Source organism: Manis javanica, chromosome 1 (assembly GCF_040802235.1).
Source record: "Manis javanica isolate MJ-LG chromosome 1, MJ_LKY, whole genome shotgun sequence".
NCBI classification, from domain to species: Eukaryota; Metazoa; Chordata; class Mammalia; order Pholidota; family Manidae; genus Manis; species Manis javanica.
In genome coordinates, this window is record NC_133156.1 from 89860874 (window position 1) to 89883921 (window position 23048).

The 23048-nt window shown below is 43.6% G+C and overlaps 1 protein-coding gene across 1 annotated transcript in view; it reads left to right on the forward strand.

Moving 5' to 3' along the window:
- Nucleotides 1-23048, forward strand: part of DMGDH (dimethylglycine dehydrogenase) — a 79471-nt gene that overhangs the window by 29357 nt on the left and 27066 nt on the right. Inside the window, exons 12-14 of the mRNA XM_037000059.2 lie at nucleotides 1145-1362; nucleotides 2759-2916; nucleotides 5118-5177. Of these exons, the coding sequence (XP_036855954.2) occupies nucleotides 1145-1362; nucleotides 2759-2916; nucleotides 5118-5177 (436 nt within the window). The remainder of the gene's footprint in view (nucleotides 1-1144; nucleotides 1363-2758; nucleotides 2917-5117; nucleotides 5178-23048) is intronic.

The window sequence follows — 23048 nt, forward strand, 5'->3', positions numbered from 1 at the left end:
TGTCTTTTATAAGAAATTATCTGAAGTGGGAGACCTTAACCCCAATCCCCTCCAAATGGTAATCCATCCAGAGGGCTTACTGGTTCTAATAATATTAACTCAAATTTATTAGGCATTATCAATGTGTCAGAACTCTTTTTACACATTATTTCAATTAATTCTTTTAATAGATATATCTGAAAGGTATACATCATTCCCATTTTCAGAGGAGGAATCTGAAGTTTGGGTTTCGTAACTTGCTCAAGCCTGTCCTTTTGATTCTGATGCCCACATTCAATTCACTTCCGTAAACTGTCTCCCTGGGTTATCTTCCCCTATTATCATGCTTTGTGCTCTCTGGCCCACAGCTGGATCTAAATTGTTTACCTGCCAAGTTGATGTTTCACATAAACCTTTAGTCTACTATTTAGTCTACTAAAAAACCTGTAGTCTTTAGTATTCCAAAAATGTTTGGAATATTATTGTTTAGTAAATGTCTTACTCTGACAGACAATCACTCTAGTTGTAAATTGATGCAGATTATATCCTTTTAATCCAGGATATATTGGGAGCCATCTTTGTAGCTTAGATTTGTGTAAAACCAGATGATCATTTTAATGATAGACTTGTATAGCTCCAGGGACTGCTCAATAAATTATAAACAAACACTATAACTGGGTTCCAATAACTCATCAAGAATTGGAAATTAAAACTATTTCAGAATTTTTATCTTTTCCTTATAATTGTCAAAGCAGTTATGTGTTTGGTGGCAGGCACATTATTAACCTTTAGCTGTACAAATGTGCCTCCTGTACACAGGTATTAGAGAAAATTTGAGTTGAAATTAATTTTGGAAGATTGAATCATTAGTTTAAATGCAACAGGGCTGTCACTATTTAGAAGAATTGTGTTGCATAGCTCATTTAAATCAAAGGATCCTTTTGCTGTGAAAAATTACCCCCAAACTTATAAGTGGTTGTTTAAGGAAAACCACTTAACATCTCTGGGACTCAGTTTCCGCAACTTTAAAAATTAGGTTATTATATGAAATGACACTCTGGGGACTTTCAGGTAATTCTAGACAAGAAAATGTCTTCAGAGAAATATGTTACCAATATACATTATTCAAGCAAGATTTAACACAATGTTTATGACTCAAATGCAGATGGATTGAAGAAGAGGCAGTCAAAGGTGGGTATGATGTTCAAATTAAAAACATAACTGATGAGCTTGGAGTCCTTGGAGTTGCAGGACCACATGCAAGAAAGGTCCTTCAGAAACTGACCTCTGAGGATCTTCAGGATGATGTTTTCAAGTTTCTTCAAACCAAGTCTTTAAAGATTTCCAACATTCCAGTCACTGCAATTAGGATATCGTACACTGGTAAGAATTGGAAAGTAACTTAAGAGTAGGTCTCTAAAATTTAAAAGAAGCTACCAGAAATATGCATGCACATGCACACACACACACACACACACACATCCACATTCACATTGTTGGTATAACTTTGAAGGAAGATTTCTCCTGTGCATATCTTACGACAATTCTGTCTATTTACTCTTAGTCTGAGAGTCATTCCACAGATTTCCATTTGCTGTTCCCATCCCATAGATGCCTACCATTCAGAGGGGAAGATCAAAGAGTGGGAGGAGGATGCCGTTGGAATGTTTGGAAGGGTTGACAGAATATTCAGTCCAGCTGGCTATCTGGGAATGTTCAGAATGTTCTCCCTTGGATAGTATCTCCCATAGAGATCATCTTGTATCAGGCACCTCTCTTAAAGCATTACCACTATTTGTTTTTCCTTCTAGACTTGAAGGGAAGTCTTCATATAGCATCTAGGCTTTGTGCATAGTAGGTATTTGAAGCAGAGATAATGAATTGCTCTTCAGTTCAACACTCGTGCTCTGGGCTCACATCTGACTTCTTCTAGACCCTCTTGTCATTTCACAGAAGGACTACTTGGTGACTAGGCATTCATTCAATTCCATGTTGCTCACATTCTGATGGTGTCCTGGTAAAACACCCCACCAGCCCTCAACACTGGGGAATAAGGAGAACATGTGTGAAGGCCATGGTTCTTCCTTGGGCTTCTGCTGTGCCTTTTCCCCACCCTTCCTCCATCTAACCTTGGCAAAATGGTGACTAGAATAAAACATACACAAAATAAAAACTAAACTAACTTTGGATTGGGTTTAATTTTCTTTGGTTTTTGCCCACAGCTTTAATGGTGAATGAAGTGACCAAGTAGGGAGATGGTGGCGTGCACACGTGTGTGTGTGTGTGTGCGCACGTGTGTGCACATAGGTGGTGGTTGTTAAATACTATGGCTATCTCACAGTGAAGACCATTTGAATGTTAATTGCCTATATTCTTAAGTCTTGTTATTTTGGGGCAAAGAATTGGGGGTTTAGGTATCTAAACTTTGAACCCCCTACCTTGATAAACTATGCCATGCTAATCACTCACTTAACATTATGAAGCTGAGGCCAAGGGTCAGGACTAACTCCTGCATTAGTCTTTTGTGTCATAAGAAGAGCTGTCCTAGATACCACTCTCTGCATGGAAGACAGGATTGGGCATGAATGCATCTGTGATGTTACAGCCTCCTTTACAGTGCATTTTGTTACAACTTTTTCATGAACTAGTCTTTTCAATCTCAACGATGTTTATGTTGCATAGATGGAATTTCTCCACTATTTATATATTTCAGCTAATGCACATTAGACCTAGTAATCATTGATCTTACTCTAGTGTGCCACTTGTGGGTTTATTTCAGGTGAGCTCGGTTGGGAGCTGTACCACAGACGAGAAGATTCCACGACGCTTTATGATGTTATCATGAATGCAGGCCAAGAGGAGGGAATTGACAATTTTGGAACATATGCCATGAATGCCTTAAGACTGGAGAAAGCTTTCAGAGCCTGGGGGTCAGAGGTCTGAAATGCTCTTTAAATGAAATGCTAATTAAAATTTTATGCTTATTGTATCTGATTTTTGTAGAAGGGCTAGTGTCAACTGCATTAACATTTGCTCTGGCTGAAAGAGAAATTACGTATTTTTAGATAACTCTTTTTAATTAGAGGTTTTTTTTTTTAATTTTTTTAATTAGAGGAAGAGGTTTTTCTCTTAAATTTCCCAGTTGAAAGTCCAGTGGAATTATGACACAATGTTTATTCTGCCTTAATTCCTCCTGCTTGGCCAAGAACCCTGGGCATTCTTTCTGTGTGTGGAACTGTGATCACCTACCCCTCAGGATTTGAGGGCGGGGCCAGCTTTCAAAGGCTTCCTCCTCCTCTGTCATGTTGCCTACCCTCATTTTCTTCTTACTGTGTGCCTTTTGGATAAATAGCAACAAGAGGTGTCTTTCTTAGGAACAGAGTTGTTTGTCTAGGATGTGTTGATCAAGCCTACTTCCACCATTAATAATGGGAACTAAGGGTTTCTATTTGTATAATTACATACTATTTTCATATGCATGATTTAATTTACCTTCTCAACTCTCCGTAAAGATGGTATTGGTGATTCCTGAGCAAGACGTTGGGAGTGGGGGTACCTAATTATACCTATTCTACACTAAGAAATAGTAAATAATGTGGCCTGGAAGTTATACAGAAGTGGCATGCTGTGGTTCAAACTATTCTGTCTCCTGTATGACAGGCTGTCTCTGGATGCCTTAATTTTGTCACATCCCTAACTGCTTGGAAGACATTGAGGTTTCAGGCCTGAGAGTGAGATATGGGACAGTGGTAAAAGGTGTACTTGAAAGTGGTGGTGGTAGGGGGTCCCTTGAGTTTGAACTTTACCTCATACGAGTTATGTGGCCTTAACCTTCCAGTGCCTCTGTTTACTTTTCTATAAAATGGAAATAATCTTTATCTTATAACCTTACAAGTATTGATAGACTATAAAGTGGCTAGCACTTAATAGAATGAATTTAATTGGAGGGTAAGGTGAGTTTGAAAGCTCAGGCAGGATCCCTGGGCATTTAGATTATGGGCAGAAGCAAGTGGGCTTTGAGGTGGGAGCAGCCTCCTGGAGCCATTGAAAGAACAAGGACCCCGAGCAGATTGCTGTTTTGCAAGAGAAGTGCTCTATTAAGGGATTCTCAGCCTGCCACAGGGACCTTAGAAGAGGCTGCTGCAGGGAGGGAGGGGACAACTCCATCCTCACCCTCCCCAAGGAATGAAGCTGCAGAAGCAGCTTTTGGGAATTAGGCCTTTCTCCACCCACCCCTCTGCCTTTTATTTTCTCATACCACCTCCTAAGAGCTTTTCTCCATCCAAGGTCCCTCTAATTTCCCAGCAGTGCTAGCACGCCCTCTAGTGTTACTACAGCAATCACTCTTCTGTGCTTCATTTTATTTTCTTTCCTGGAGAAATTCTGAAACTTTGGGCAGAAAACAATAATTTGGAGTTGCTTAAATTGATTAGGAAATATGAGATGAGATTTTATATAATGTGAAACAAGTTTTATTACTCATCTCGTTTATATGAGTGCTATATTGTCTTTTTAAAAAGTTTGGCTACTTTTTACACAGTTTAAAATAGTTCTCTTGCAGCGAAAGAGACTAATAATAATAATAACAACAACAACAACAACAACAAAAGCCCTAACTTCAGGTCTAGCCCTAAATAGTGGCTTTTGTTCCAGCTTAAAGTATATTGTAGTTACTCATCTGTATTTGAAAAGATTGAGATTCAACCTCTCATTTTCCCTTTCCTGGACTCTATAGAAGCCACTTTCCTGCCAACAGCTTTCTCCTCTACTTATCCAGATTCCTGGCTAATTTTAAGTAAATTACTTGATAACTTTTCAAAACCCAATTATGTACAGTTATTACATAAGAACATATGAAAGTTTTGTTTCTGGAAGGAACATCATGTGGTGGTATCCTTCAGATGTTAATTATAATAAAAGAGCCCCAGAAACAAACTACATTTTAATTTGTAATTTGCTATTCAAATAACATCTGAGTTTTGGATAAAAAACTAGAGACCAATCAATGCTTTTCCTTTTTCAGAATCTATACTCAAAATCAAAAAGTGTTCCCTTCCCTAAAAAAATAATATGTGGAAGTGATGTTACTGAAATGATTTGCACTCATCTAGATTTTTAAATGTGTGTTTCCCTTTAAGATGAACTGTGATACAAATCCCTTGGAAGCTGGATTGGAATACTTTGTGAAGCTAAATAAGGTATGTTTACATTCCAAAGAGTACTTGAAGTAAACCTTAAAATGATAATGCTGTTCTGTGACAGCGTTATGCTTTAAAATTTAGCCAAGTGTGATTACAGGATAAATGAGTTGAATGTAAGTACTAAGCATTGCTCAAGTGCTTCATACTAAGATTTAGTAAAAATCTGGTATTAGTTTAAACTATTGCACTGTGCTTGTAAGAGAGCAGACTCCAGGAACTATAAAGACTAAATCTAAATTCTAAGATAAAAATTAGTAAAGATAAGATGTCAGCAGCCATTCTTGTATATCCTGGTGACTTGGGAAGTCACACATTAGCTGACTGACATACTGCATTAATTGACTCTCCCTGGGTGCTCACAGACCAAGCAGCTTCACCTTAGCAGATCTGTCCACCTGCTTATTAAGCACCTTTGTATATAGCATAACATCTAGGTATAGCAAATGACACGTTCTAAATGCATTCAACATAAAATGGTATTTACTGAGAAGCCAGTAGAGGCTCAAAAGCTAAAATCAGGACTGATATTAGTATCCAAAGGGACCTCAAAACCACAATGATGTAACACCTCACACAAGTCAAAGTGGCTAATATCAACAAGACAAGAAATAAGAAGTTTTGGCAAGGATGTGGGAAAAATGGTGCCTTCATGCACTGTTGGTGAAAATGTAAATTGGTGCAACCACTATGGAAAACAGATGGCGATTCCTCAAAAAATTAAAAACAGAAATGCCTTATGACCTGGTAATTTCACTTCTGAGTATTTACCCAAGGAAAACAAAATCACTAATTCAAAAAGATATGTGCACCCCTATGTTTACTGCAGCATTATAGCCAAGATATGGAAGCAACTTAAATGTTTATCAATAGATGAATGGATAAAGAAGTGGTGTGTGTGTGTGTATAAAATGGAATATTACTCAGCCATAAAAATTGAAATCTTGCTATTTGAGACAACATGGATGGACCCAGAGGGTATTATGCTAAATGAAATAAGTCAGACAGAGAAAGGCAAATACCTTATGATCTCACTTGAATGTGGAATCTGAAAAAATAGAAACAAAACAGAAATAGACTCATAGACAAAGAGAACAAACTGATGGTGGCCATAAGGGAGGAGAGTGGAAGGACGGGTCAAATAGGTGAAGGGGGAAAAAATTAGTGAGAATGTTTGATATCTTAATCTGGGTGATGGTTATATGAATATATACACATGTCAAAATTCATCAGGCTATATGCTAAGATGTGTGCATTTTACTGTATGTGCCTCTATAAAAATAATAGTTTTAGAAACAACAACAAAAACAAAAGGAACTCCTACATCAGTGGTTCTCAAACTGTGGCCCTCAGGCAGACAGCATCACCTGTATTCCACCTCAGGCCAAATAAATCAGCATCTCTGGGGGTCTCCAAGATGCTGTAATGAGCTGTAGGGGATTCTGATGCCCCTAAAGTCTGAGACGCACCGCCCTACATAATTACTACAGAAAAGCATATTATGTAGCCTATTTATTAAAGTCTAGATCATCTATACAGGTACTACAAATACATATAAACGAGGTTATTCCATTGTTACAGCCTGTATGTTTGTGTCACTCCAAACCTCATATATTGAAGCCCTAGCCCCCATGTGATGCTATTTGGAGGCGTGGCCTTTTGGAGGCCATTAGGTTTAGATGAGATCAGGAGTGTGGGGTCCCAGTGATGGGATTAGTGTTCTAGTAAGAAGAGGAGGAAAGACCAGAGCCTACTGTGTGAGGACACAGTGAGAAGGCAGCTGTCTACAAGCCAGGAAGATGACCTCACAGGGGAACTCTGTCAGCCAGCAGTTTGATCTTGGACTTCCCAACCTCCAGAACTGTGAGATATAAATTCCTGTTGTTTAAGCCACCCAGTCTATGGCATTTTGTTATAGCACCCCGAGCTAACTTAGACACCCATGAGCAGTGTCTTAGTTACTATAAGATCATTTAATAGAGGTGCAGTTTGCAGTAATAGTGAAGGGAGGGGGCAGCAGCTGCTGCTGTTTAGTATACTTGCTGGAATTCCAAAAATAAACTGACCTACCTTATGTGCTAATAAGCTAAAGTAAAGACTGTTTCCCATCCTATGGAAATGTATGAACATGTGTATTCAAATCAGGCTAAGGAAACTTTTTAAATGCCCTTCCATCAGTTTCCAAATTCTAGGCTAAGATATTAACATAAACATGTATATTTATAGTATTAGATTTCAGGAAAAAGAACTTTCTAGAGGGTTTTAAAGGGAATATTTTCTCCATGACTTCTGTTTTTATGATGTACCATCTACCTCCAGACCTGAGAAAGCAGGTGCTTGGAATTCAGGCAGACCCTAGCAGCGGATTGCTCCTTCTGATAATAGAAGTCTTATTTAGTTGTTTAAAATGAGGATGAAAATGGCCTGACTCTTGAAAGCACTAAAGTTCTGTGTTGGTCACCAATAGGTAAATATATAACTGACTCCTGCTTCAGTGTTTGGGTATTATTGTTTGAGGATAAGGCATGAATAAATGATCTCTTTATATTGAAAATAGGTTTTTGAAACTCCCTTTAATAACTATAAGCAGGTGTGAATTGTGTATTAGCTCCTTTAAATTATTTCAACAACCAAAGCTCAGCTCAGATCTCAGTTCTTTGTTTAATAATGATTTAGATTTTTGGGGTTTTTAAAAATAATTTCTGAGTTGTTGGTTCTCATTCTGGTGTCAAAGTTAATTTCTAATGCTTTCAAGGGGTGAAGGTCTATGTAGCACAAGGACCTGGACCTAACTGAGCCAGTCTTTTTCAATTACATTGAGTCTAGTAGTTAGTGGGTATCAACCTAACTATAGTGATGCTTGCTAATTTCCAAGACAGGTGAAGAGGTTATATTAGCTTTATTTAGATCCTATTTGGTGACCTTTATCTTGGTTTCCTAGCAGTCTATGATGTGAAACAGGTTCCTGAAAAACATATTAACATAATAATCTATACCATGTAACTTGATCATTCAAATCCTGGGCAAAAAAATGTTATTCAAGCTGACTTCATACAACATTCTAAAGAATAATATAATGAAAGTCCATATTGCTTTGGAAAATTGATGGTATGTGAAAACTGAGGAATATTTATATTTGACACCAAAAAAATCAGAGGAATATTTATATTTGATACCAAAAAAAAACAAAACAAAAAACCCTGGCATTTTACAGCTGTTTAAAACCAATTCTTTCCTTTCAAAACAAACATGTAAAATTCTCTGCTTATTCCTTAAGTGTTTACATAATGATCATATAAGTCATAAAATGAAGAAAAATATAGAGATGCAAGCTGTGAGAGTACACAGTACCACTACAGGGTCCACCTCCTCATTTGAGGACTAGCACAGGGAGGTAAAGTGACTTAGGTGTAGTCACTATGTGAGCCCAGGTTGAACTCTGACATCACATAGTGCTTTCCCACCACCAGTTTTCCCAGCAAGGTCCTTTCCAATCATGGGTTTATCAAGCCTTGAATAACTACTCAGGAATTTTTTTTCTTGGCAACACATATCATAGGATTTGCATGGCTATATTTTACTAACTGATATTTCCCACAGTCACATTTTTGTTATATTTAATTTTGTGTTCTGTAGTAGGATCAGATACCTGCTTTTCCCATTTTAAGAAGGGAAATGGGTAGGTGAGGACATGGGCCATCTCTTGCATTAGGGTGAGTGTTCTTGTCAAAACCAGTATAAAAACAGGGAAAAGAAAAATGGAGTATTGAAGAAATCTTAGATGGCAAATAAAGATGGTGCATGGCACTTGCTTTCCTTACTTCCTAGGTTGTTTGAGCCTCCAGTCCCCCCGGGGCTTTTGCTCATGGGACATACACGCGCACATTTATCCGTCTAACGAACGTTGATTAAGTACCATTTATTAAACACCTTGCTAAGCCACAGGTCTACAAGTTAAAGATATAACTCCTGATGGCTCTCAGACCTCATGAAGCTTGAAACAATTGATATATTTCAGGAACTAAAACAGGAAATTTTCTTAACGTTAATTCTGAAAATATTGCTATGAGGAATATTGTCTAGCTGTGTACAACAGTGCCACCTTGTGGAGAGTGAGCATAGGGCCCGGAAAGGAAGTGTTATCCACAACTGTGATCCTGATAAATATATACTTAAAAATCACCTCAGTTAAAACCCCTTTATCTGAAACAACCATATCATTGTTCTTTATGGTACTATAATTTGTTCCAAAGGAAGTTACATTTTAGGAAAAAAATTAGTGGCTTCTTTTTTTTTTGGTTGGAAATGAAAGAAATGCATTAATCATTAGCAAAAGGAAAATCAGCTGCCTTAAGATGGAATCATAAGTATTCTTGGAATTTTCCCCTTGGAATTACTGAATCTTCATCCATTTCTAGAGAACCCCATCCAAGATTCACAAGTACTAAGTGTAATGTGTTTAAACAAATCAGAAAAACTTTTTTTTTTTCTATAAGATCATCCCATCTCTCGTTTCTCTCCCTCTCTTTTCCTGTGTTGGGCTTCTAACCAGTAGATACAGAAATATAACGTGATAGACATTAACAACAAGTTGCAAAACAATGTTGATTCTAGTATATACAGGGCCTCTCCTGGAGGAAAAATTATATAAGGCATAACTATTCAGTAAGCAAAGCAAAATAAAAAAAGTGGTAAAGAGATAAAGCACTTACCACCAGGTTTACCACATCCTAAGAATTCAAAAGTATTAGCATTATTAAAACATAAAAGTGGAAATACGGAAATACATCATTGTTCACAGACAAGTTAGAAAGGAATTTCTAATATGTTACAGTGGTATAGGTATCCAACTAGCTTGGGGAAATTTTAAGTAAATAGTATTAGGAATCAAGGGGGCAGAAAATGCTCAGTGATTCAGCTGCACATTAGAATCATCTAGAGTATGATTCTTTTAAATCACACTGTGCTTTTAAAAAAAAAAGCCCAAGACTCTGGCTACATCCCAGATCAATTTGAAAAGAACCTCTGAAGGGAATCAGGATCAGTATTTTTTTTCTAAATTCCCCAGGTGATTGTAGAAAAGACTGAGACTGTGTTAGATCAATGATTTTCAACTGGCTGAGTATCACTAGCTTACAGAACTTTAAAAAAAAAATATCTGATACCCTAACCTCAATAGTTCTCAAAATGTGGTTCACAGTGTTACCTTGGAATCTGTTAGAAATGCAAATTACTATGTAGCACCCTGTAACTCCACAGGGTGGGAGGAGGGAAATCCTGGGGCAAAATACCTCTAAAAACAAAATCAGTCAAAGGGAGAAATAAAGTTAGGAAACCCTTTTATTTCTTACAGTCATCTCATCTCTCTCTTGACTGGGCTGCATCAGAGAAAAGCTCCACCCACCCTCTCTGGTCCAGATAAACCCTTGCAAGCCCTTGTAATTACCTATTCATAGGTAGATGGACTAAATCTCTCCACCCCTTGGAAATACCTATTGATATGCAGATGAACTAAAACCAGACAAGAGATTCTGGAAATATTGCAATTTTACCCATAGTCCCCCACTCCAGAAATCTCGCTTCACAATCTACATATTCCACACCTTCTGCGATGGCCCCTGTGTGAAAAAACTGGAGCACTGTAACCAGCATAATAACATAAAAGAGCAACAGCAATAAAATAATGATAATCCTCAAGCCAGAGGCTTCAGCTAGGTTCAAAGTCGTAGGTAGATTTAAGTCCATAGTTGGCCCATTCCATAGGCAGGCAGTAGCTGGGCAGGTAGGGAGTTTAGAGCAATCACGCCGCAGCTGCAGCCAGGGGGCAGGGCCAGGCCACAAGGACTGTAGAAGAAAATAACCTAAAGGATGATAAGATACATGTTTTAATGACACCAGTATAGGCAAATCTTGTCCGTAAGGTAGGATGCATACAAGAGAGTGGTCCTGTGGTAGGACAGTGGCAGGAATGGGATCTCATCCTGGTCAAGTATACCAGACTTTCATCCCCCTCTCTTTGGGAGTTACAGATGGGTCAATGTATAGGGTTACAGGAGGAACATGCACTGACCATAAAGGTATAACAAAACTTCCCCATAAGATGCTCTTACCTCCTGGACATTTTCAGTACACTACCTTGATCTTTGGGGGTTATTCTGCTGTTACTCCAGCAATACACGCAAGGCCAGCTTCCAGGCCTTTTCCCCAAGGTGCCAGAAGGGCCAGCCATCGCTGGTTCATGTGTCAAAATGCCCAGTCCACTCAACAGTGTCTCCAGGACTTAATGCAGTAGGGGCTGACAGCAGGATGTTGCTCTGCTGGCCATATCCTGACTACAATAACTCCTCTTTGGTTTACACATACAGTTGTATGGGAGAGGCAGCAATGTGTGTTAGCATATCCACAAGGCTCAAGGCTCCTTTTCGGGGCTTCTCATTCAAATGCCATTCTGTCCAACTTCAGGCCAGATTTCAACAAAACATTGTACCAATCATTCCTGCCCTAGTAGGGTTATATAGTGCATGAAGCTTCCACTTTATTTTTTATTGCTGCACCCATTCTTGTAACATATGTCCAGTAAAGTGGGTGCCTTGATCACTCTCAATCACCTGCGACTGGCCATAGGCTGCAAAGAGATGCTCCAGGCCCCTCTTGGTGGTGTGCTGATCTGTACAACATGCAGGAAAAGCAACCAATAGGCCAATAGCCATGCCCACCTAAGTTATGCCATCGCGATATCGTTCTGATATGGGCAGAGGCCCAATACAGGCTATCAGGGGGTATCGGCCCCTTTACTATGTCCCATGTTGCTGCGGGACTCAGTGTAAGTCCCTCTTAGAACACACAACGCATTCTTCCCAGGCTCTGCTGACTTCTTTAAAGGTCAATGGCAAGCCCCACCCACAAGCTGCAACACACATTTTCTTTTGCCCCATGTGCAACAAACGCTGATGTAACCATTGGGCTATATCAGAGGTAGGCTTTCCTTCTAGCCAATGCACCCAGGCCAATGTGTGCCTGCTTCATCATTCCCTGGGAATGCCAAAGGCAAATGGCCAGTCACATGATAAACAGTAATAGCTTTAGTCTGACCAGAGGTCCATAGGTCTTGCCACAACTCTTGCCCCCAAAGGGGCCTGTGACCAACTATCCAGTTGGCATGATACCATGTCAGTAGCCACAGGGTCAAGCTCTAATCGATGGCCTAGCTGTCAGTGCAGTCAACTATAGGGGAGGGCTCCTGGGTGATCACAAGCCATACTGCCCACAACTCAGCCCATTGGCTGCTCTTCCCCTCTCCATCCTTCACCCATATTGTCTCAATCTTAAGATGGAAAGCCACAGCCCTCCACTTTGGGGGCTGCCCACAACTGGAGATGTCTGTAAACCAAACATCTTCAGGTATGGAGCTTTTCCTCCTGATAAGAACTCTTGGCTACCAATGGCTCAAAAGCAAGTTCTTCCTACTATCCACTGGTATATATCACTGGCCCTAGTATGTGATGGAGTTCTCCATTTAAGGGGCTAGTAGAGAGGGTGCTATGCTGCTGTAAATATGCATCCCATTTGGCCAGTGCAGGTGTCTGTGCCATGTGACTCCATGGCCTTTGGGTCCAGTCTTGCACCTACCCCGCGATGAGATAGGTGTTTATTTCCTTGGTCAGAGCTGTTCCAGTGATGGGCTCTGTAGCCAGCAAGATGTGGTACACAGCAGCCAGTTGCTTCTCTGTCAAGGTGTACTGTACCTCTGCTCCTTTCCATAGTTGTGACCAGAATCCAATAGGTTGGCGTGTCTGTTCAAGCCACTGCCAAAGACCCCATCCATACCATCTTTGGTTATGTGAACATCTAGCTCACAGAGCCTTGATGAGTCCATTATACTCAAGGCCTGCACAACCTTGACTGCTCACTCAGTAGCTGTAAAAGCAGCTGCACGTGTCTCATCCCAGTCCCATCTGATGCCCTTTCATACCAACCAGTATAAGGGTTTCAGAGTTTTTGCCAAGTGTGGGATAAACACTGTCAAGTAGCCTAGAAGACCCAAAAACTCTTGTAATACTGCCACAGTGGTAGCGGTAGGGAAAGCCTGTACCTTGTCTATGACTGCTTCAGGAATAACTAGTTTTACCCAACCAGATAACCCCCAATAATTTTATAGACAAACCAGGTCCCTGAACCTTGGTGCTATTCACAGCCCATCCTTTCTCCTGTAGATGTTAAAGCAATGTGGCAACTGCCCCTTCTAAATCTGCAGGAGAATTAGACGTGAGCATAGTATCATCAATGTAGTGATACAGCTGCATCGTTTCAAGTTTTTTCCACATGCCAAGTCCTGGGCTACAAGTCCATGACAAAAGGTGGGACTGTGGAAGTATCCCTGTGGAAGGACAGTGAATGTCCACTGCAGGCCTTCCCACATGAAGGCAGACTGTTCCTGACTTTCCTGTACTATGTCAGTAGAGAAGAAAACATTAGCAAGGTCCACAACATAATGATATGTCCCCAGTTCATGACTTAGTGTGTCCATAAGGGCTGCTATTGAGGAGACAGAAGCATGCAAAGGGGGTGTGCTTTATTCAATTCCCTATAGTCCACAGTTATACACCAGAAGCTGTCTGGCTTTTTCACTGGCCACAATGGGGAATTAAAAGGACTATGAGTGGGCTTTATTATGTCCATCATCTCCAAGTCCTGTAGAGTTTCTCCAGTTTTCCTTGCGCCCCCCAGGCAATTTATGCTGCTTAGTATTTGTCACTCACCTAGGTACAGGCAGAGCTACAGGTGGGTGCTTAGCCTTTACCTCAATACTGCCTTTACCACAGGCTTCCCTCAGCCTGAACTCACCTGCAGTGGTCTGTAACCATGGGCCCTGCAGGATATCTACCCCCAAAATATATTCAGGGATAGGAGAAATGTACACAGTGTACTTCTTTGGGGGTAAAAGCCCTATCTCCAATGGGATTTGGGCTTTCTCCACTCTAATTGCTTTACCCCCATAGCCATCTATCACAACAGGGATCCCAGGAAAATGCTCAGGGTTGCCATCAATCAGAGAACATTCAGCTCCTGTGTCCACCAGTGCCAGGACACATTGTAGATTCACAGGGGACCACTGAATTGCTAATTCTACATGTGGCCTCTGATCCCCAGCACGTCCCCCAAGGTGGGGGCCTTGACCCTTCCTTCAGTTGAACTGTGACGCCCAATCATCATCTTGTGGGGATGAGGGCCCAGGTGGAGCCTGAGAACTGTCCCCCAGGAAGTCTTGCAGGGACACAGGCCAGACATGGGGCTTTGCCTCTGGCTTCCATGTCCTGGACCTCAGTGGCTGAAACTGCTGTTCTGGCCTTAATTGGTGCCACAGTTCTAATAAGATCCTATTGGGCTGCCCACCAAATTTTTCTTTCGCTACCCCAGCTTTTATCAAATCAACCCACATCTGGATCCTCAAGACCTTTATGAGGCCTTTTGCACCTCTCCTTTCAGTCATAGCCTGTACTTCCTTCCAGGCTCTTATTGTTTCAACCTTGCCCAGATGTGTTAAAGTACTAGTAGCCTCACTTATGGGTTGCCCTATGTGGGGGTCAAGAAAAGTCCTTAGAGACCCAAAGAGGGATGGAGGAGCTGTACGGAGCACCAGATTTCTTCTTCCTACAGTGAACAACTCCTCATCAGGGCCCTGGGAGTCCATATTATAGATGATATTTTTCATGCCCAAATCCCGCAACACCTGTTGGAGCTCTGCATACATTTTCCAGCTAGTGGGTAAGTATGGTAAATCACCCTGATTAGGCCAACTGCCCTGATGGCTGCTGTCAGCCAATCCAGAAGCACCCGATTCCCTGAGGTATGACGAGCACTTTGCAACTGCTGCAGGAGAGAAGGGTGAATCATCAGGGAAGCCAGTCTACTCATTTCGGAACCCAACATGGCAATGTTTTGCACCCCCATATCTCAGAGATGCAAAAGCCATGTAGGCAGAGGTTCCAGTAGCTTCTGCCAATACCTGATGCTCATGTCCACCAGCTCATCCTGGGTATAGGTGTGGACTATGGAGTGCTCCACAACCTGGAGAGGGGGCAGCTCCTCCCACTCAGGAGCCTGTGGTTGTTGTGTTTTTACTTTCTTAATTACAATTGGGTGGGTCTTTAATACAGGAGAGGCTGGTGTCTCTGGCGGTGGCCTTGGCAACAGATCAGCCCTCAGCCCCACCCCCGCATCCTCTCCCAACACCTCCCCCACCATCTCCAGAGCTGAAGGCACCGCTCTTTCCTCCACCTCCCCCACGACCTTCTGCAACATGGACTCTCCTGCTGTCCCCCCCTCACTGCTGCTAAGGAATTTTCCAGAAGCATGACCCGTCCTCTCAATAACTGTCTCTCTTCCTAAAGGGCATCCATAGGTCATCATCTAGCTTCTCCAAGCGATGCTGAAGTGTGTCTGTCCTGTCGAAGTCTCTCTCTCTCCTCGATAACCCTCTCTCTCTCTCTCCTCAATAATCTTCTCGCTCTCCTTGATAATCCTCTTTCTCTCCTCAATAACACTTTCCACTATCTTAACGACAATGCTACCTGCTACATGGCCACTCAGGGCCTCTAAGCAATCTTCTATCTGATGGAGGACTAATTCTGCAGCTTCTGGTGTCTCCATTCTAGGAGGTGCTTTACCCTAGATCAATTCCCCACTAGGGGCTCCCCAATTGGAAGCCCCACATATAGGGGGTTCCCAAATAAAGCTGCACCCTCTACCACTGCAGCCACTGGGGCCTCCTCCCTATCTCTAGAGGCAGCCCAGCCAAGGGTTGCACCCATGTAGACAGATTTAGGGTTCAGAGGTCCTGCTGACTACTGCCAGATGCAACTTTGGGGGGAAAATCCTCGGGCAAAATATCTCTAAAACCGAAATCAGTCAAAGGGAGAAATAAAGTTAAGAAACCCTTTTATTTCTTACAAGCAGTCATCCCTGTGTCTCTCTTGACCTGGCTGCAGCAGAAGAGAGCCCCACCCAACCTCCTCTCTGGTCCAGATAAACCCTTGCAAGCCCTTGTAATTACCTGTTGATATGTAGATGGTCTACTTCTCTCCATCCCTTGGAAAACACCTATTGGTATGCAGATGCACTAAAGCCAGGTGAGAGATTCTGGAAGTACTGCAGTTTTACCCCCACACCCCCAAACCAGAAACTCTTGGGGTAGCCCCCAACAATCTGTTTTTGTTGAGACTAGGGTAACAATCCTGAAGCATGACGCATGGCGGTTGTAAGGGAGGTCTTAGAACTCTGTGCTGGCAGAAACTTCTTCAGTGATGAGTGGAAGTGGAGATGAGTGCTGCGAAATGCGGACAATAAGAGGTCCTGTCAGGGTGGAGGAGTAGGAACCTGTGGGAGATTTGGTGGGAGGGGAATAAGGGGAGACAAACGGCTTAAGGTGGGAGTTGTGTATCCAATGGAGAAGACCCTGGAGTTTAACTGCAGTTGGGGTGGAAAGGATTACTGTGTATGGTCCTTGACATTTGAGAGTTAGGGATGGTGTTGCTTGGTGTGGCGGGGATAGGAGCACAGAGTCTCCTGGGTGATAAAAAAAAGTAGGAGAAGTGGGGTCTTGAGGTTTTTGTGTATAAAGGTCAGCCAGAGTAGAGAGCGAATGTGTTGAAGTAAAGGGTTGACAAGATGAGGAGGAAGGATAGGAGGTTCAGAGTTGAGACCTGGAGGAAGCGCGGGGTGGCCATATGTGAGTTCAAAAGGAGAAAGTGTAGCAGGTTTTTTTGGCAAGGCCGGGAGTCGAAGTAGGGCCAAGGGGAGGAGTTTTATCCAGTCAAGGTGGAGCTCCAGGGATAATTTAGTAAGGATAGATTTGAAGGTTCTGTTGGTTCTTTCCACCTTACCTGAAGATTGTGGGTGATAGGGGATGTGAAAATGCCATGGAATATTAAGGGCTTTAGTGGTTGCTTGGGAGATTTGAGAGATAAACTTGGGGCTATTGTCTGATGGTAAGGAAGTAGGTATCCCAAGTGTGGGATAATTTCAGACAGTAGGACGTTGGAGACAGTCTGGGCTCATTTGTTAGTTGTGGGAAAGGCCTCAACCCATCCTGAAAATGTGCCTACCAGTACTAAAAGATACCGGTGGCGTTTTACTGGGGGCATATGAGTAAAGTCGAGCTGCCAATCAGTCCCTGGAATGAGCCCTTGTGCTTGATGGGTAGGAAAGGTAGGTAGTCGAGAAGGTGAGTTGGGATTAATTTTTTGACAGATCTAGCATGAAGTGGTGAGTGTTTTGAGGAAGGCAGTTTTTGAATGAGAAAGATGCAGGTAAGTTTTGAGAAAGCGTTGTAAAGATTGGAGGTTAGGGTGGAATAAGTGATGTAAGTAGGAGAGTATGGCTTCAGTAGAAGGCGGGCCAGTAGTTGCGGAAATGGATTTTTTAGGGCTTGGAACAAGGGCACTTATTATAAGGACTAACACTGCTTTTCGGGCTGCCTCATCTGCCCTGTTGTTACCAAGGGAGATGGATGACTGATCTGACTGATGGGAGTGACAATGCACTAGGCCTATGGCTGTTGGAAGATGTGAGGCTTCTATCAGTGGTATAATGTGTTTGGCGTTGGTGATAGAGCTGCCCTTGGTGTTGAGGAGTCCCCGTTCTTTCCAGATTGCTGCATGGGATAGCAGGATATGGAAAGCATATTTAGAATCAGTATAGATAGTAAGAGAGGACCCCTGCACCAAAGTGAAGGCTCGGGTAAGGGCAATCAGTTCTGCTTGTTGGTTCCTAGTGTTAGGAGGTAAGGGCTTTGCCTCAATAGTTTTGTCCAGAGAGACAATGGCATATCCTGCCCATCGAACACCCTCATGGATAAAGGAACTGCTATCAGTAAACCAGGTATATGTGGCCTGAGGAAGGGCACCCTCCTGAATGTGGGAGGGACAGGGTAGGAGTTCATCTAGAGTTTGTAAACTGTTATGGAAGGGGGGTGTGATCCTGCCTGTGGATCGGGAGGTAATGGAAGAAGAGTGGAGGGATTAAGGGGAGGACAGGTTTTGAAATTGAGGGAGGTGTCTTCAACTAGGGCTACCTGAAGTGATAGAATCCTGCAGGGGAAAGAGTCTGCAGGCCTTTGTAGGTAAGGAGTTCAGAAAGAGGATGAGGGGAGAAAACAGTTGTGGTTGACCCGAAGGTGAGTTTTTTGGATTCTTGAATGAGGACGGCAGCCACTGCTAGGGCTCGCAGGCAAGGAGCCCATCCCCAAATAGTAGGATCTAGTTTTTTGAAAAGATAGGCAACTGGGGCAAAGGAGGGTCCTAACATATGTCCCAGAACTCCCAGGGCAAAGCCCTGCCTTTCTGAGACATATAGAGAAAAGGGACGTGTGAGATCAGGCAAGTGCAGAGCGGGGCCTTGTAGAAGGGCCAGCTGGAGTCTATAGAAGGGCTTAGCCACACGAATGTTAAGAGGGGCTCAGCGAGAGGTTCTCGGGATGCTTCATATAGGGGGGCAGCCAGGAGTGAAAAGCTGGGCATCCATGAATGAAGGAACCCAGCAAGACCCAGGAAAGAGAGAATTTCATCTTTGTTATTTGGAATGGGCATGGTTTGGAGAAGTTTTTTCCTGTCTATGGTAATGGCCTTGTAGCCTGGGGAGAGCTGAACTCCCAGGTATGTGACCTGAGCGGCAGACAGCTGAACTTTGGAGGGTGAAACCCGATAGCCATGTTCTGAGAGGAAGTTTGAAAGGAAGATAGTATCCTGTTGAGAGGTTTGTAGGGAGGGACTGCACAGGAGAAGATCATCTACATATTGAAGGAGGGTGGAGCTCGAGAGAGTAAGGGATTTGAGGTCTTGTGCTAGAGCCTGTCCAAAAAGGTGGGGACTATCTCTAAAGCCTTGGGGAAGGACTGTCCAGGTCAATTGAGTAGAAGTCTGGGTAGCAGGATTGGTCCAGGTGAAAGCAAATAGATTTTGAGAGTCGGGATGGAGGGGGATAGTGAAGAATGCATCTTTGAGGTCAAGGACAGAAAAGTGAGTGGTGGAAGCAGGGATGGTGGACAATAAAGTATAGGGGTTAAGGACCACAGGATGGATGGGAACAACAACTGCATTAATTATTCTTAGGTCTTGGACAAGCCTATAAGAACCATTAGGCTTTTTAACTGCCAGTATAGGAGTATTGAAAGGGGAATTGGCTGGTCGTAGTAGCCATTTGTATAAAAGTTCCTGGATAATTGGCTGCAGGTCCAGTAAACTCTTGATGGGCAGCACGAATTGAGGTTGAGAGGGAAAAGAGGCAGGGTCTATAAGTCTGAAAATTACTGGGGGGTAGGTGGCGACAGTGGGGGTGAGGGTGTCCCAGACTACAGGGTTGACCAGATGGGGTGACAGAAGAAAAGGAGAGGGAGGTGGGCTTGCAGCAGGTTGGAGGGCGAGTAAAAGTGGGATTGAAGGCGAGTTGGGGTTGAGGCGTGGTCTGGAAATGTAAGTAATGGAAGCTCCAACCTTGTGTAATAAGTCTCTTCCCATAAGGGGGATGGGACACTGGGGAATCACCAAACAGGAGTGAGCGAGGGCAATGCCTCTAAAGATGCAGTGAAGCATGGGAGTTTGTAAAGGTTGATGAGATGTGCCCTCTACCCTGACTATAGAGGACTGTGAGAAGGAGGTAGGTCCCCAAAACTCCTTCAGGACTGAGTAGGTGGCCCTGGTGTCCAAAAGGAAAGAGATGGGCCTACCCACTACCACAGTGGTTACCCTGGGCTCCTGTACAGTGATGGTAGTGGTCGGGTGGAGGAGTCCCGGGCCCCCTCAATCATCAGTTGCCAGACCTAGAAGGTCTATGTGTGGAGTGTTAGAGCTGGATGGCCTGGCACCTTTCAGTGTGCGAGGACAGTCAACAGCCCAGTGTCCCTCCTGATGGCACTTAGGGCATGGACCGGGGAGCTTCTGGGGATTTGGGCAGGCTCTGACCCAATGACCCATTTGACCACATTTGAAGCATGGACCAGGAGTTCCTCCTGGCTGCTTCCTAGGAGGTGAGGATATCTGAGCACCAGTGGTTGGTGTAGGTTGAAAGGCCTTAGCTATCATTTGATATTTTTGTTTATGGGCCCTTTCATCTCTTCCAATATACTTTGAAGGCCACTGCAGGACTTCTGCCTGAGGAGTTAAGGTCCCTTCTCTAGACGTCTAAGATTAGCCTTAATGTCAGGGAAACTCCAGGTGAAGAAGTAGGTCATTAATAATTGTCTCCCATCTGGAGTCTCGGGATCTAGGTTTGTATATTGTAAAAGCTTTGGTGAGGCGGTCTAGGAACATAGAGGGACTCTCAGTTTTATCCTGAATAATCTCTTGAGTTTTTCATAGTTAGTGACCTTATTGGCTGATTTCCTGAGACCCGCCATGAGACAGGTGATGAATTGATCTTGATTGGTGACTCCCCCTGCCGTATATAGTCCAAATTAGAGTCTCGGTCAGGAACTGCTTCAGCACCAATTGGATGAGCTGGAGTAGTTTGGTGAACCTCATCAGCATGAGTTCTAGCCTGTTCCCAGACTCGCCTACCCTCCTCGGGCAAAAGTGTGTTGGATAGGATCATGTGAATATCATGAAAGGTAAGATCACATGACTGAGTTAGGCACTGGAACTCTTTCATATAAGTAGCTGGGTTGGAAGTGAAAGAGCCTAATCTTTTCTCAGTTTGAGATAGGTCAGAGAGAGAGAAAGGGAAATGCACCCGGGTGACACCCTCTGTACCGGCTACTTCCCGTAGTGGGGCTAGGATCTGGGTTTGAGAACAAGTGACAGGAGGACTTGGTAGGGGATCTCAGGATGGGAGGGAAACTGGTTGTGGTAGAGGAGGCGAGGTTGTTGCCCCACCCCTGATGGGAGCTTGTAGTGGGAAACTGGGTGGGGATTGAGGGGGAGGAGGCTGGGCAGTTTCTGTGGCGGCACTGTGCGGACTGGGTGGTTGAGGAGGAGGAGAAAGAGGAGGTGCCATGGGGATTTGGTGTCGGTAGGGTGGGGATTTGTCAGCGGGGTCAAAGTCAGAATCAGAAGATGAAGTGGGATCTAGTTTGTTGGAGGATGAGGACTTTAAGGCAAGTAGTAGGTGTTTAGGATTACAGGGGGGACAGAGAGAGGACTTAGTTCAGAGGTAGGAGAAAGCCTGGATATATGGGATTTCTTTCCATTTGCCCGTATGCTCACAGAAGTTGTATAAGTTGTGGAGAATTTTAGGATATAAAGAACCATTTGGGGGCCACTTAGACTGATTGTCCAAGGGATATTGTGGCCAGATCTCATTACAGTAGTGAACAAGCAGAAAAGGTTTGAGGTCTGGAGTGAGGTGGAGGGGCTTTAGGTTATTGAGTAAGCACCCTAGTGTTGAATCTGAGGGAACCGAGGGACCAGATCCCATGGTGAGAACGAGACTGTTCAGAAGTCACTGAGGCATCCCTGAGCAATTGAGAAGGTCACAGAGAAGACCAGGCACAGTTAGGGGGGTTGTTGCCATCTCTAACTGCGGGGTTGAGGCAAAAACACCGAGGAGGCTCGGTACCTGGTACCAGCAGTTTACGAGTAGAGTAGATACGTAGATAAAGGGAGACCAGGCCTCAGTGAATAAGGATTCTCACCATGGGGAGGCAGAGAAGGGCCAACTATGGGGATCAACCATGACTGTGAAAGTCGTGATTGGGAGTACCCCTGTCCCAGAGGAGCCCTTGGGGGTGCCGGACACTCAACAGTCACTTCCCAGGTTCCCAAGGGACATTTAAGTTGACCATGAAGGGGAGGCTCACCAAATCGAAGGCCGGTGTTGGGTGAGAAGACAAGTGACTGGGGAAATGGATGGTGAGCCCATGGAGGAGGACTGAACAGTGAGGGTTCCCAGAGCAGCTTAGGTTCCCAGAGGAAGAGCAAAGTCAATGGGAGAGCTTCATCCGAAGTCATGGCCCCAATGAAAGGGTATCTCACTGCGACACTCCTTACCCAGAATGACTCAGGAGACACGGGCCCACGCAAGAGATTTTATTATCTGAAAGAGAAAGTGGCTGCCCCCGGGGGTGGGGGGGTAGAGAAAGAGAGAGAGGGAGCAGCTGCGTGGTACAAAGCATTGTGCCTTTTATTGTGGTGGATCTGCTAGGCCTGTTTCCCTGGGGGAGGGTTGGGATGTTTAGAGATAAGGCGGGGTAAACCCAGGCAAAATTCTCACTGGCCTATGTGCTTGGGACCATGGGGTAAATGGAGGATAAATTACTATTTTCTTATAGTTACTTTGCTGTTACATTCAATTTTGTAGGCTTAAGCACAAGTCTTCACTCTTTGCCCTCCTTCAGGCAGGTGGGGGGGCAGCTACTGAGATCTCTGATTTGGACTTGCAGGTTCTCGTCACCTGGGTAACCTGGACAGTACTGCAGCTGTACGATCGTGCTCTTTTGTTGCCTGCCCAAAATTTCCTTTCTTTGCTTTGGGAAGTTCTGAGAACAGAATCTCACTCCATCCAGTGCCCTGCAACTTCCCCAAATCCTGGGGTGGTAGAGGCTTAGTTCCCATGTCAAGGAAGATTCAAGTGGACACTGGATGCCAGGTGATGAGTTGGCAAGGGATTTGCCCATTGCTGAGTAGGAGTTCAATGAGCTTCCCTTTCCTCCCTCTGTTCTTCCTTGCGCTCTGCTGACTGCACAGCTGTTGCCATTCGTTGCTACTCTCACTTTAATGAATTTATCACCTACACTCGTCTGACCTGTTTGAGAATTCTTTTTGATCAGAGTCAAGAACCCTCCCCCATCCAGGTTGAGGTTTCACCTAGTGCACAGGGAGAGACCTCACCAGATGCAGCTGCCCAACAATGCTAGCAGCATGGTTGAAGACATTGGTGCTG